General features: G+C 36.2%; 1 protein-coding gene across 8 annotated transcripts in view; it reads left to right on the forward strand.

Moving 5' to 3' along the window:
- Positions 1-16,140, forward strand: part of dock10 (dedicator of cytokinesis 10) — a 169,442-nt gene that overhangs the window by 140,703 nt on the left and 12,599 nt on the right. For 6 of the 8 annotated variants that reach the window (XM_049478671.1, XM_022678764.2, XM_049478669.1 and 3 more), the window contains 10 exons: positions 3,783-3,884; positions 6,192-6,301; positions 7,033-7,151; positions 7,799-7,936; positions 8,560-8,742; positions 9,973-10,083; positions 10,786-11,001; positions 12,046-12,103; positions 12,668-12,766; positions 15,647-15,753. In XM_049478671.1, coding sequence (XP_049334628.1) covers positions 3,783-3,884; positions 6,192-6,301; positions 7,033-7,151; positions 7,799-7,936; positions 8,560-8,742; positions 9,973-10,083; positions 10,786-11,001; positions 12,046-12,103; positions 12,668-12,766; positions 15,647-15,753 — 1,243 coding nt within the window. The remainder of the gene's footprint in view (positions 1-3,782; positions 3,885-6,191; positions 6,302-7,032; positions 7,152-7,798; positions 7,937-8,559; positions 8,743-9,972; positions 10,084-10,785; positions 11,002-12,045; positions 12,104-12,667; positions 12,767-15,646; positions 15,754-16,140) is intronic. The other 2 variants (XM_022678768.2, XM_049478673.1) reach the window with 2 other exon arrangements.

The following is a 16,140-nucleotide window of genomic DNA, read 5'->3' on the forward strand; positions in this document are numbered from 1 at the left end:
TTTTTTTTTTCAATTACAGTGCAGATACAAAAATTTAATCACTGAGTAGAAGTGTTAAATAATTTTTCACAGACGTCCCCTACTAATCCCGTCTGAATAGGGCTATAGAAGGTATTATTACCACCCACAGTGGTCAATCTGTGTGGTAATGATCATGACTGGTGTTGTCTGGCTAAAATTGTCCATGCAAATAGATCCACATTCCGTGCAGGAGCTTCACACACACATCCCACAGGACAGCATAGTGTCCTTTGACCTTTAATGGTACATACACGATACTAGTTCCTGTCCCATGACTTTTGGCATGTCAGTGTGTACAGCCCTAACACCCTATCTCTATTATGGTACAGGTATGTAGAAAAATGTTACATTAGAAGTGTGTGTTTGATAAATGTAGGTTTTTTTTATTTCTCACTAGCCGATTAAATTAGCTAAATAAATTAGCTTCTGCATCCTTTTACTTGGGAATTGGATTTCACCTCTATTCAGAAGACCAGACACACACACATAAAAACACCCTCAATGCCAGCCTGAGAGAGGATCTGCCCCCTCGCTCTGTCTCTCTCACTCTCAGACATGAACCTTTGATGCCAGGCTGTAGTCCACACCTTTTTTTTTTTTTTTTTGAAGCAAGGTGATGATTCGTGCTCAGAATCCTCCCTCGTTTGAAGGCTGTACACATAGACAGACAGACAGAGAAAGCTAGACAAAGAGAGGGATTCCAATAACATTTCAAAGGATGCTGCTCACTCCTACCTCCCTGAACTCTGCTTGTTGGTATGAATGGTGGCGTGTGCTCCTCTGTCGGTTTGATTTTCGCGGATGAGAAGTTGATGTAGATGGAGAGCCTCCACCAGTCTGATGATGCATTTGAAGTAACTGCTGTACATTAATTGATTTTAGGTGTCAGCCCAAACAAAGTCTTTATGGATCGATATGTAGCTCATATGAACAGACTATGAACAGGGGAATTACAATCCAGAGCCCTATTTGAATGAGATTAGTAGTCTTACCTGGGGGGGATGGGGTAGTAATGTAATTATTACCAGAGTTGTGCCATGTCAGTCATTTTTCCAGAAAGCGAGCTCCTGGACCATTAAAGATTCCAGCACCTTTTCCCTGCTGTAAAACAACCCATAAAAATAACCTCAGGTTATATTAGTCCACTGCAAATCGACATGTCAGCAAATATTGTATCGTTTAATTTGGAAAAGGTTTTTCACATTTTTTACTCAAGTATAGAGGCACTCAGGGAGGCATTTAGTTTAATCATCCTTGGCTCAAATATCGTAAAGTCTATTGTGTACAACATAAAACTTAGCCTACATATTTATTATGATCATTTAGCTGCTAATTTTCACACTCAAATTTAATTATTCCTATAAATGTGTTTCTGGAGGCGCCAGCAGGGTATATATCGAGTAGCCACTCCCATCTCAGTTATATATGCAGATGAGATTTCTTGTAAATTTCTTTTTGTCCTGTAGTAAAATTACATTACTCCTCTCGCCCAGGTAGAACCCAGCCTAGGTAATCCTGCATTTTTATTGGCCTAATTCACATTTTTATTTTTATTTTTTTGTAAAAAAAAAAAATGGATAAAAGTTTTTTTTCAGCTCCAGATAGTTACGTGTATGTTTAAGCTTAGGTCTAGAACTTTCACATATGGAACCAATTTTTCCATAACCTTAAAACCACTGACGTGAAGGTAATAACATATGTCTTATTATTCTATCTACATATAGTAAACAATTGTTTATTTGATTACTACCTACTAACCTACTAACTAGCTGGAAAAAAATCAATAGAAAACTTTTATTCTTACATTTAATATATGCATGTTTTTTTATTCTTAAGGTATACAGTTTTTTTATAATCAAAAATACACTATACTAATTTACACTACATAACATTTACATATTTCTGTTGTGTGCATGTATAACTATGCACTGTACATATAGTAACTCACACACACACACACATACACACACACATATATATATATATATATATATATATATATATATATATATATATATAGTACTAACATACCATCTATGTGCCACACACACAAACATGCAGAGGATTCTATTGGTCCATTCTTCATTTTGACACAATATAAAGAACAACTGCCAGATTCACATTACATCAAAAAGTGAAAAATTGAGATATAAGCTTTTTACATGACAGCTGTGATATTTATAATACATGTGGGATCCTGACTATTGACTTTTTCAAAATGTGCATGTGTGGTATGTGTGGTGTGTGTGTGTTTGTGTGTGTGTGTGTAAGAGAAAGGATTGATGTACAGTATATTATACATCCAATTGTTCTCCATTGTCCTGTGTTCTCCTCCCTTCTACAGCTCCATTTATTGATGTGTTAATCTCTCTCTCTCTGCCTCTTTTTCTCTCTGGTAGCTTATTGATTTTTCACATTTTCTGTGTGAGCGAAAATGTGATGCAACAAATGCAATGCTCTCATGACACCACTGTTCTGCACCATGTATAACGTGACACTCATTGACTTATCATAGAAAAAATTATATCTATATACAGCTCTGGAAAGAAATAAGAGACCACTTTTTTGATTCAGCTATTTATAGGTATATGTTTGAATAAAATGAACATTGTTGTTTTATTCTATAAACTATGGACAACATTTCTCCCAAATTCCAAATAAAAATATTCATTTAGAGCATTTATTTGCAGAAAATGACAAATGGCTAAAATAACAAAAAAGATGTAGAGCTTTCAGACCGCAAATAAAAAAAAACTACTTTATATTAATAAAGTTTTAAGAGTTCAGAAATCAATATTTGGTGGAATAACCCTGGTTTTTAATCACATATTTTACGCATCTTGGCATGTTCTCCTCCACCAGTCTTACACACTGCTTTTGGATAACTTTATGCCTTTACTCCTGGTGCAAAAGTAGCTTGGTTTGATGGCTTGTGATCATCCATCTTCCTCTTGATTATATTGCAGAGGTTTTTAAATTAGACAAAATATAGAAATGTATCATTTTTAAGTGGTCTCTTATTATTTTCCAGAGCTGTATATGTTTAGTTAAACAAATTGGGCTATGTTACATAGCAGAATACATTATGATAAGAGTTATTGTGGAGTATTGTAAATTTTTATGTAGCTCAGAGATCAGTGTAGTTCTTACAGTTTTATATTATACTTTATTTTCATACACTGATTACCAATGTTTATTTTTTAGGGTTTTAATATTAATGTCTGATTAATGCCATTTGATGGTTGATATAAAATGCTTTGTTTGAATATATGTGTTTGGATATGTTTGCGTGTCTTGCATGGCTTTGGCTTCTCATTTCCATCTCATGTTTAGACAAACGACTTTCCCCTCATTCCATTCAATCCGCTTCTCTATCATTTCGTCTTCCAATCCAAATACAGACGGAGCTCACCATTGAAACCTCATTTAAAATTGAAATTCATTCACCAGCACATACACACAAGCACACACACGCAAACACACTCCAGCCGAACATAGCTAGCATTACTCGAGATGCTTGATTCCCTCTGCACTAACATTGGCTAAGCGCTTCAGGCTAACGCTGCACTAATATCGTATAGCGTTACTAAGATCAGTGCAGATCTTAACCTCCCCTGAATGCTGCTCTGCTTGCTTGGCTCTCAGTTCTTTACCTTTAAATGCCAAGCTGCTTCCAATGTGATGAAGAGCGTGAGGAGGAGGAGGATGATGGTGGTAATGGTGCCTTTAACCCTTTGCTCTGATTGGGTCATTGTGCACAGGAAGTTAGCGGCTGCGGTAAAGCTGGCGCAGGCCACGCAGGGCAATGGCACACTGAAGGGTTCCAATGCTTCCTCACAGTCCTCAGGGCTCCTGCCCCAATGGTAAACACCCCCCGGGCCTACAGTTCCCACAGAGCCAGACTTTTACTGTATGGAGTAGACAGAGTGAGGGACAATGTATAGCACTTAGCATAAAAAAAATAATAATTTACCTTTCAGGGTATGATCATATTTTATTGCTTAAATGATCTTAAAAAGCTGTAAATCTTAGGTCAAGGTTATGTCCCTCAAGTCACTGGTCACGAGCACTAAATTATAACACTATTAATAAATGTGCATAACAAAATGTAAATGAAAAAAAGGACAACAGAGAAGAGAATCACATATCTCTTGAACAAAGTGAAAATGCCCAAATATCAAGTCGGAAATTAGCCTTATTTGCAAAAAAAAAGGTTTTAAAGATTTTTTTGGCCTAAATCCGAATACTTAGTACCACTAGTAACAGCAATTAGCATTTAAAAATATATTTTTTTTAGCTAGCTAAAATTTTATTATTCTAGCAGACAAACAAACAGCACACAATACGCAGCACAATTATCTCAGCGGTGCAATTTTAGTCATGGATGTACTTTAGCAGTGCTATTCCAGTCATGAATGTATTTCAGCAGTGCAATTTTAAACCTACATTTACCCCAGTACTCTTAGCTAGCTACCATTTTTAATATTTTAGCAGACAAAAGAACAATATACAATACCTTTAACTCAGCAGTGCAATTTTAGTCACAGATGTACTTTAGATGTACTGTAGCAGATAGCAAATTTAAAGCAAAAAAGCTATTGCAAAACTAGCATTTAAAAATATTTATTGAGTGCTTAGCTAGCTAACATTTTAAATATTTTAGCAGAAAAATGAATAACACACAATACACAGTACCATTAACTCAGCAATGCAATTTTAGTCACAGATGGTCTTTAGATGTACTTTAGCAGATAGCAAATTTAATGCAAAAAGCAATTGCAAAACTAGCATTTAAATTTTTTACTGAACGTTTAGCTTGCTAACGTTTTTAACATGCTACAAGACAAACAACACACAATACAGTTCCCTTAGCAGTGCAGTTCTAATTATACATTTACCTCAGTAGTGCTACTCAAATCACTTGTAAGTGAAATTTACTCTAGCTGTGTTCAGAATCACTGCCTATTACAGACATATATTTTGCAGAGCTGTTCAAAATCTCAACAGAAAATTTGATTCTGCCAAAATGTAGTGTACAGATGAGGTAAGCTAGAATTTCAATGGTATACCATGATGCAATGCTGTGTGTTGTGCAGACGTCCCTACTAGAGCAGGGCAGTTCAAAGAGTGTTTGTTGTTTGGTGGTTCCCAAGTCAGTTCGTTATACAGTAATTCTATATACTGAATAGTGAATGTGTGAACTCACTCATTTCGAACACAGCTACAGAGAAATGCAGCCAGAATTTTGGTAAACAAACAAATGCTAAGGCTAAGTTAGCTCAGCTAATGTAACTAATTTAGCACTGCACATCATATATATTTGCTATTATATTTTTTCTTCAAGCAGTTTAATTAGTCTAGTAAATGTTTAGTCTAACAAGAAAAATCTAAGGGAACAACATGACTCTACCTGACAGTTACTAAATAAAATCCTCACAGCTGCTGAAACTTTGAAAGTTTTGCTATCTTAAAACAATATAAACAGCTCTATGAGTAAAAATCTATACAGGCACACAGATGTCATTTGTTCTCTGTGAAAACATCATGGCTCAACCTGTTTTCATCACAGTTTTTTCCCCATGGTGTGAATCAGTGCTAATGTGCTTATACCCATAACTGTACAGTGTTATCCTGTGACACAGTGTGGCAGCCATTTTGTCTGTATCCAGCATGGCCGTCTCCCCTGACCTGCTGTGTTTAGTCTCTGTGACTTTCTATTCTTTCTCTGTGTCGTTTTGTTACTTTAAAACAAAAACAGCTAATATGCTAAAAAAAAATCCCTCTGTTAACCAGATATACCCTGATATACCCTGTGTGTAGTGTACAACAATAACCACAGCTACAGTTTAGGGGCAGTCAAGTTAGATACACTGTATAGAAAATAGTGTTGGGACACCAGCCCATTTAATGTTTCAAAAAAACAAAAATCATAGTTATTAAAAAGAGTTTATTCTGCTTAATTAAAAGGGGTCCAAATATTTGGACATGTAGTGTATTTCTGTTAAACGACCAAAAAAGACCAAAACAGCAACTTTCACATATTAAGCTCATATTTAGCTATCATTTATTGTTATCCACCTTTCCGTTTCTGTCTGAGTACTATTTTAAAGATTAAAACAAGATGCCTTTTCTTGCTGTTGTTGCAAACTCTTCTCTGTTCATTTATCCAGGATGCTGTCAGGTCAGGATGGGCACAGGCATGCCCGCTCACAGACCATGCCCATCATTCGGGGCAAGAATGCCCTTACCAATCCCAAACTGCTGCAGATGATGGACACTGGTAATGTTTTACATTTACACACCTAACTGCTCACACATCCTTTCAGCTCTTTATTGAGTATTTAAATAAATGTACCTCAGCACTGCTATTCCTGTCATAAATTTGCCTCAGCAGTGATATTCCAGTCTTAAATGTACCATAGCAGTAAACTCCGGTCCTAAATGCACCTCAGCACTGAAATTCCAGTCCTAAATGTACCTCCGCAGTGAAATCCCAGTTCTAAATGCACCTCAGCACTGCCATTGCAGCCCAAAATGTATCTCAGCAGAGATATTCCATTCCTGAATGTACCACAGCAGGACTATTTCTGTCATAAATGTACCTCAGCAGTGATATTCCTGTAATAAATTGACCTCAGCAGTGATATTCCTCTCGTAAATGTACCTCAGCAGTGCTATTTCTGTCATAAACGTACCTCAGCAGTGCTATTTCTGTCCTCAATGTACCTCAGCAGTGATATTCCAGTCCTAAATGTACCACAGCCGTGCTATTCCAGTAATACATTTACCTCCGCAGTGATACTCCACTTCTAAATGTACCTCAGCAGTGATAATACAGTCCTAAATGTACCTCAACAGTGCTATTTCAGTAATACATTTACCTTAGCAGTGACATTGCAGTCCTACATGTACATCTGCAGTGTTATTATTGTATTATACAAAGTTATTTTCTACTGACTAAATTTGTATTTACACATAATTGTTCCTTTATATGTTTTTTTTTTCTTTCAGATGGAAATTCACAACCTGAGAGCGACACCTTCAGTCCCACAGACATCGAGGCCAACCTCTCCACAGAGGTGGCCCTCACTGTGCTGGACGTGCTGGGACTGTTCGTCCATCACCACAAGGTCAGCATACGTTGCAGCTCTGCTGTAATCGATGGGCTAATGGTTATGAATTGAACTGTAGCGCATAGCTCAACAAATGCACGAAGGTCAGTCCTCTGTGGATCTGGCAGATGTTGAGATGTTTCTGTGCAGTAGATGCTTAGTGCCACCTGGTGGATCTGAGAGGAACAGCAGGAGCTGCCTGTCATCTTCAACAGAGAAGCATAGAGTGGATCTTTGAGGGGATTATCACTATTAATTTAGAGATTATTTTCAGTTGAATCACCACCTTAAAATCAGTGTTTCTTGATGCATTTTTACACAATTTACCATATTTTTCACACTATAAGGTGCACTTAAAATCCTTCAATTCTCCCAAAAAAAGTCAGTGCGCCTTATAATCCGGAGCACCTTATGTATGAATTTTACCAGTCAGATTGTAAGGAGCAGTAAAGCCACTGTGCTTAAGTACAGCTTTCTACAGGAGTTTGCCTGCTGCTAACCCTGGCTAGCACTGCTGGAGCAGCAGAAGTATTAGCCGCTAATCGGGCTAGCTCTTTTGTTGTTCATAGTGCAAAAAATATGTTAGATTTTTTGTTTAATAAATAGCTAAAAATGATGTGCCAACCCTCACATCTTCTCATTATCTCTTCTTTCTCTTTCTACAGAAACAGCTGCTTCACGATGAAGGACAGAACTCTCTGATGAAGAAAGTGTTTGACACCTACCTGCTCTTCTTCCAGATCAACCAGTCCACCACAACTCTCAGACACGTCTTTGCTGCACTGCGCCTTTTCATACAGAAGGTACCAGCACATGCACACAAACACACATAGATTTAGTTTAAGAACAACTCTACTCTTGCAGCGAAATCACACACTTAACTTTAGTGATCAGGTCAGTGGGATTGGTTATACATTGAGAAAGGACAGGGACATAAGCAAACATGAAACTCACAAAAGAAGAATAAAAAAGGAAGAAGAAAAAAGATAAAGAGGATAGAAACGAAGATTAAGAGTTAGAGAGTAGAGAGTGATTTAGTAATTCAGGGAATTGAGGGAAAAATGTAAAAAAAATAATAATAATAATACATTCATAAATAATACCTAGTATTGCTTTTAAGCCATTTTTGTAGGTCTGTGTGACAGTGGTCTTGGTTTGGGTATTGGATCTCAGTTTAGCTGTTTTCATGGTGGGGTGGATTTTGTGGTGTGATTACTATTGGAGGGACATACTGATGGGTGTCCAGATTTAATTGTATTTAGGGATTTTATATTTGGCTAAAACCGATATTTTTCCATGGATATATGATCTGTTAATAATCATTTAGATCTTATTTTTTCTACTGTTGAACATGGTGGCGGGTGTAAGTTGTTGTATATTTCTTTAGAAACTCACAAGGCCTTTCTCTTTCTCCTTCTCTCTGTAGTTCCCCGGTGTGTTTTTTCAGGGTAAAGCAGACCTGTGTGGCTGTCTGTGCTACGAGATCTTAAAGTGTTGTAATCATCGCTCCAGTAGCACTCAGACAGAAGCTGCTGCTCTGCTCTATTTCCTCATGAGGAAGAACTTTGAGTACACCAAGGGCAAGTCCATCGTTCGTTCCCACCTGCAGGTGAATATTCTGCATGTTTTTGTGTGTTTGTATTCCTTTCAATTAGCAGCACTGTGGTTTAGTTTGCAGATACAGCTCTGAGAAAAAGTTTCTTTGATTTTACCAAATTGAAAACCTCTGGAATATAATCAAGAGGAAGATGGATGATCACAAGCCACCAAACCAAGCTGAACTGCTTGAATTTTTGCAACAGGAGTGGCATAAAGTTATCCAAAAGCAGTGTGTAAGACTGGTGAAGGAGAACATGCCAAGATGCATGAAAGCTGTGATTAAAAACCAGGGTTATTCCACCAAATATTAATTTCTAATTTCTGAACTCCTAAAACTTGCTCTAAATGACAATATTTTTATTTGGAATTTGGGAGAAATGTTGTCTGTAGTTTATAAAATAAAACAACAATGTTCATTTTACTCAAACATATACCTATTAATAACAAAATCAGAGAAACTGATTCAGAAACTGAAGTGGTTTCTTATTTTTTTCCAGAGCTGTATATCTCCAGGATCAGAATTGAGCATGCCTGATGTGAAGACAATATGTCAAATATTGCAAAAAAAAAATACTTTTATTCAAAAATCTAAAAACAATTCTATAATTATTCTATTCTAAATCTGTCCTAAATCCTCCTAAAAAACACCTGCATTTTACACCTCTATAGCAATGCCATAGTGGTTGTGGTGTTTAAATTGTGTGTTTGTTTGGGAGAAAAGTGTTTACCATAAATAGCAATTATTTTACAAAGCCTGTGCTCCTTCTCATGCATTCTAAATCATTCATTTCTGACTGATTGACACTGATTGCTACTGACTCTCACTGCATCGTCGCTTTCAGAATAATTGTTTGCACACTATAACTGTGCTTTTCTTTTATTGGGCCATCAATCATCTGTTTATCTCCGCTTGACTGGCTCATTTCACACATGCCTTTGTAGTCTTTTGTGTTGATTGGCTGTGGTGTAGTGTGGAGGTGGAACTCATCTAGCGGTTCATTTGGCCCTTAGAATTACTGTTTTACCCCTTTTATCAGCCCCATACCAAACCAAATGGTGTAGGTGCATAGATAACTGTACATACAGTAAAAAATCACTTTGTATGAGTGTATATTGACATTAAAATCAATTTAAAGCTAAATAATGTCAATTACAGTAGCTTATAAGATCCAGTTTAAAAAAGATGATGTCCATGACCTTGTTGACTGCTTTGATCATTTGTTGTTCTTCCCTATTCCAGGTCATAAAGGCCGTAAGTCAACTGATTGCAGACGCCGGAATAGGAGGGTCACGTTTCCAGCAGTCCCTGGCCATCATCAACAACTTTGCCAATGGAGATGCTCCTCTCAAAGTAAGTAACATGCAGTTCTGTTACTGTTTCCCATAAAACCCTTAAATTATTTCACACTAAAAACCAATTGACAAAAGGTGGTCCAATCACGTTTATTTACCAATTCTGAACTCAAGTCTGAGCTGATACTATATTAATGTTAATAGCACCTTTTTATTAAGACATCTGCAGCATCAATTTGATAATAAAATAATTGATTATCAAAGTAAAATCATCATATTTAATATATATTATAACAATATTATATATTACATTATTAATGAAATGCATAAATAAGAGAATAAACCGAACTCTGCTTCCTGGTGGTTCATACATGCATTGCATGCACCAGAAAAATACATACATATAGAGTTAGAGGTTCGAAATTAATTTAAATAAGTAAATAAATTTTGATTACATTTATGTAAATTTATTTTAGCAATAAAACATGTCCTGTATGTAAAATTCTATTTAATTTGTTTATTGTTTTTTAAACATAATTGGTCAAATGGTCAAAAAACACCCCAGTTTAAAAAAAAATTGTTGTAAAATCAAGTTATTTGATGATTTAGGCTTTAAAGATTAAGTACAGTCCAGTTTCAGTACAACTAACAGATTCACCTGGAAAACTGTAGTAAAATAGTTTTTTAGCAGTAGAAATGCTCTACTCTCTTCTAGACAAGATATTTTATAAGTCTGATCCAGTCTTCTGTGTCTCCTCAGAGCACGTCGTTCCCAGCTGAGGTGAAGGACCTGACGAAACGGATCCGCACCGTCCTGATGGCCACGTCTCAGATGAAGGAGCACGAGAAGGATCCGGAGATGTTAGTGGACCTGCAGTACAGCCTGGCTAACTCTTACGCCAGCACGCCCGAGCTCCGGCGCACCTGGCTGGAGAGCATGGCTAAAATCCACGTCCGTAATGGAGACCTGTCTGAGGTAGGAGGCAGTCCAGAACCAAGAAACAGATTCCCATTTAAGTCTCACCTGAGCCAGGTGCAGAAATAATGTGGACAAAAGTTATATATATATATATATATATATATATATATATATATATATATATATATAGTTTGTTTTCTTGTTTCCTACCCCAAATGTAGTCAATTACTTAAATATGATGTATCTTCATCCTTAAGAGGAGTTGAAAAGAAGACCACACTGATTAGAAGAATTTAACTTTCTGTTTATTATAATATATTTTAAAATTAGTATATTATTATTTTTAATTCTGTATCTAATATAATATAATATGATGAATTGATGGGAGCAGGATGACACATTTGCCCCCCCTAAATGTATAAAGACTGCAACAGGTGTAACCATATTTACCAAAATGCTGCTATATTTAAATTTATATTTAAATCTGTACGGTTTTTTTCCTTTATTCTATGTTCCTTACACTTTTTTTTTTTTGGTAGTTTTACTTTTTTTTTTATCCTAATTCTATTTTTAAAGAGAGAGCACAATTGGCCTTGCTCTCTCTGGGTGGGTAGATGACACTCCAAAGGTGATGTCACTCAGCACAAGGCATCTGTGGGCTGATGTATCGGAACCGAGTCGCTGCGCTTTCCTCCGAGAGCACTGTGATGATACTCGCCAATGCTGCATCAGCAGCAGTTCGAAAAGAGGAGGTGTCTGACTTCACATGTGTCGAAGGAGGCATGTGCTAGTCTTCACCCTCCTGGTGTTGGGGCATTATTAGTGACTGGGGGGGTACTAATTAGTAGTTTGGGTAATTGGGCGTGTAAATTGAGGAGATAATTGGATAAAAATTTGAATTAAAAAAATATATATATTTTTAATTTTTTTATTTCAGTCCCTGTTTACTGATTAATTATTGATTCATTGACACATTGATTGATTGACTGATTGATTGATTGATTCATTGATTCTCTGACCACCCTCTGAAGTTATTTCAGAACTGTGTGCATTAATATCTGTATTTTCATGTAAATATTGTCTTATTGCTCTTCCTTTCAGGCTGCTATGTGCTATATCCACATCTCTGCCCTCATAGCGGAGTCACTGAAAAGAAGAGGTGAGAGCGCCCCCTGCTGGCTGCTATAAACATGCCTGCATGCACTGCCTGCTAGAAGTAATGTACATTCAGCATGTTTGTCAGCTTTCTACAAGCATAACCCGCTGCTTTGGAGCTTTCGTTCTTGGGTGTGTTCCTCTACACTACATGGGTCTTTGACCCACCTTGGCCTTTCCATCGTTTTCTCTCATCTTCTTATGCCTTGCTTTGACCTCACCTATAAAACATCGCCTATAATATGTATTGGCTTATTTTATACTCTGATTTTGAGGCTCATTGCTTTTTAATTAAATTAGACTTCATTTTTTATTAGGCTTTCAGCATCTGGCATTTGCATGTGTGCATGCTCATATAGACGTGATATGGCATGGTTTATTATATAATGCAAGTCTTTGAGGTTTGCACCTCCTCTCACTCTCTCTCTCTTGCGCTTTCTTTCCTTCATTCTCCGCCGTTGCGTCTTGCCTGTAGAGCATGCTCTAAGTAGAATAGCTTCCAGCCCGATTGATAGAAGATGAGTGAACTTGAACATGAGTTAAACCTCCTGCCCCTTTATAACCACAGGTTATTGGAAGCCTGAAAAGGCGCGGATCTCGAATGCCGGCACGGAGGAGGCTAATGTAATTAACTGTTGCCCTTTACTAACCCCCCGGGAAGGAGAAAGTGAGTGTTCCTCCGCCTCATTACAGAGAACTGTACACCCCATTTGGGGTATTGAGTGTGTTGCACCACCTGGCCTGGGAGCTAACAGATCTGCCTGAGTTTGAGCTGTTTGAATTTGAATGCATTTCAGTCGATTAATAACTGCCCCTGACAATGAAGCTTCGGCCAATTGGTGTTCTATTATATGTAAGTTTTGAGTTCAGAGTTTCAATTATTTTACTTGAACTTTTACTTGAAATTATTATCTGTTGCAGATAATATAGTTTGATTAAAAAATTGCATATGGATTTGTAAGTAAACTCTCCAGTGAAAGAAGATACAATAATTATAGTCTATAGTAACAGTCAAACGTCCAGACGCATCTTCTTATAAAAGGTCTTCTTTGTTTTGCATTTTTTTTTACATTTTAGAATAAAAAATGAATGCAATTGCATAAGTCAAAGTTGTAAAATAACACATGTTGATTATATGTTGATATGTTGGACAAAACCAACAGATACACCCTCAACAGACTCTTTGGATTTTCTCAACCAGCATCATAAATAAATAAAATGTAAAAACACTATTAAAAAAACATACTAGGTCATTCACATTATTAGTCTCTTAAGTTAAAAAAAATGGGCAATATTGAGGTCAGCAAAAATGATTAAAGCAGCAGTTCTTAATATGTTTTTTTTTCTTTTATATTGAATGCAGTAGTATTTCTAAAAGAGGAGTGGACAAAATATTGTAATGAATGGCATCAGTATGCTTCTAAGAACATCCCTGCAAAGTTACATATATACAGCTCTGGAAAAAATGAAAAGACCACTTCAGATTCTGAATCAGTTTCTCTGATTTTGCTATGTATAGGTATATGTTTGAACATTGTTGTTTTATTCTATAAACTACAGACAAAATTTCTCCCAAAATCCAAATAAAAATATTGTCATTTAGAGCATTTATTTGCAGAAAATAAGAATGGCTAAAATAACAAAAAAGATGCAGAAATTTCAGACCACAAATAATGCAAAGGAGTTACGAAATCAATATTTTGTGGAATAACCCTGGTTTTTAATCACAGTTTTCATGCATCTTGGCGTGTTCTCCACCAGTCTTACACACTGCTTTTGGATAACTTTATGCCACTCCTGGTGCAAAAATTCAAGCAGTTCAGTTGGTTTGATGGCTTGTGATCATCCATCTTCCTCTTGATTAAATTCCAGAGGTTTTCAATTTGGTAAAATCAAAGAAACTCATGATTTTTAGGTGGTCTCTTATTTTTCCAGAGCTGTATATAAATGTATACATATAAGGTCAGTGTGTAGTTGTCTTTCCAGTTTAACCGGTTTATTATCTCTAATAGCAAGCGAACAGAACTGATTTTATTCTTACCGAGGTATGATATCACAGGCCGAGCACATACTGCACTGTATGCATTTAAAGTCTGACAGCCGTGTTCATAAATTAATTCAGCTGCATAATGTTTGTTTGGTTTGAACTTGGTTTGAACTGCTGTGGGTTTTGCTGTGCACAAATACTGTACACTGTATTGAAACTGTGTAATTGTGTGTTCTAGTGTTCACAAAGCCACTTGACCACCCTGTCCCCTCTCTATTACCAGTTCACTACACCCCCCTCTCACTCTCTTGATTTGAAAGTTGAGACAGCATGCTCTAGTCTCAAGTTATAGAGTGAGAATGAATGTCTTTACAGTTCAGTTGCAGGTGCTTCAGGATCAGATTAGTTTTCATGCAGCAGTGATTATAGAATGACTGCTTGAATGGAAAACTGGATTTACTTTAGCATAGATGCATAATGAGAATTCTTAGTAAGGTCTGGGTTAGGCTAGAACATGAAATGAACCAGCCAATAAAAGCAGACCAGATATATATATATATATATATATATATATATATATATATATATATATATATATATATATATATTTACAAGAAAATGCGCTTGTTTGATTCTAAGGCAAAATAACAGGGTGGTAAATTTGTAAAGAAAATATAAATGTTTAAAGTGTTCTCATCCTTCACTGTGAAATAGAATTAGAACTAGAACTAGAACTCTCCTCAGTGCTGCTGGCTGGGTAATAATGTACAGTAGTAAGACATTAAAGGAGAAGTCCAGTGTGAAATGGACTTGGGTTGTAGTGAAACATGATAATGTGTGCAAACTTTTGCCAAATAGCCTACCTCCATTCATCCTGAGCATTCTGAAATAAAGAGCTTTTAGCCGATGCTCCCAACAAGCTTACAATGCTAATGATAGGGGCATAGTATTGGCAAGAAATGGCTCTTTTTACACTATTGACAAGCTCAAAATAGATCCAGAATTAATTGGTAGTATTCTGAGGACCCTGACATTTAAAACAAGGCATTGAAAACATTAAAAGTGCAGAAGTAGTTTATTATTAAAAATACTATATTTCTTTGCATGGCTAATGCTAGGCCTCATATCATTAGCATTGTAAGCGTGTTGAGATGTAATGATGTGCCATAAATATGAATACAATATGATATATAGTATATAAAACAAGTTACAGTAAATGTCACTATACACTATACAGTATGCTGTAAATGATTCAATCCTGGGAATAGCTGAATGCAATGTATTCAGCATATATTTCTGAAAATATGTATACATTCTGACAATGAAATGAACCTGTATTATAATAATATCTAATATAATTCTATTTAATTGAATGGATGAGTCACTGTTTGTATGAATGCATGGATAGGTCCACTAATGTGATATATATATATATATATATATATATATATATATATATATATATATATATATATATATATATATATATATATATATATATATATATAATGGATACCTAAATTGTCTGTGTTTTTGTGTTTATTATGTTGTGACGTGCAGCTTCATTCAGCATGGGCTGGGCTGCCTTCATGAACATCTCCCCCAACGTACAGGAGGAGGGAGCCATGAAGGAAGACACCGGCACCCAGGACACACCTTACACTGAGGTAAACCACCACCAACACATCAATTATATAATAAATATATAGATCTGGAAAAAATAAGAGACCAAATTGAAAACATCTGAAATATAATCAAGAGGAAGCTGGATGATCACAAGCCATCCAACCAAGCTGAACGGCATACATTTTTGCACCAGGAGTAAAGGCATAACGTTATCCAAAAGCAGTGTGTAAGACTGGTGGAGGAGAACTGTGATTAAAACCAGGGTTATTTCAACAAATGTTGATTTCTGAACTCTTAAAACTTTATGAATATGAAGTTGTACCTATAAATAGCAAAATCAGAGAAACTGACTCACTTCATTTTCTTCAGAGCTATATTTATTAGAATGGATTGGTCTGGTAGGTTGTTGGGTGTAATCACTCTCTACA

This window comes from Astyanax mexicanus, chromosome 4 (genome assembly GCF_023375975.1).
Source record: "Astyanax mexicanus isolate ESR-SI-001 chromosome 4, AstMex3_surface, whole genome shotgun sequence".
NCBI lineage: Eukaryota > Metazoa > Chordata > Actinopteri > Characiformes > Acestrorhamphidae > Astyanax > Astyanax mexicanus.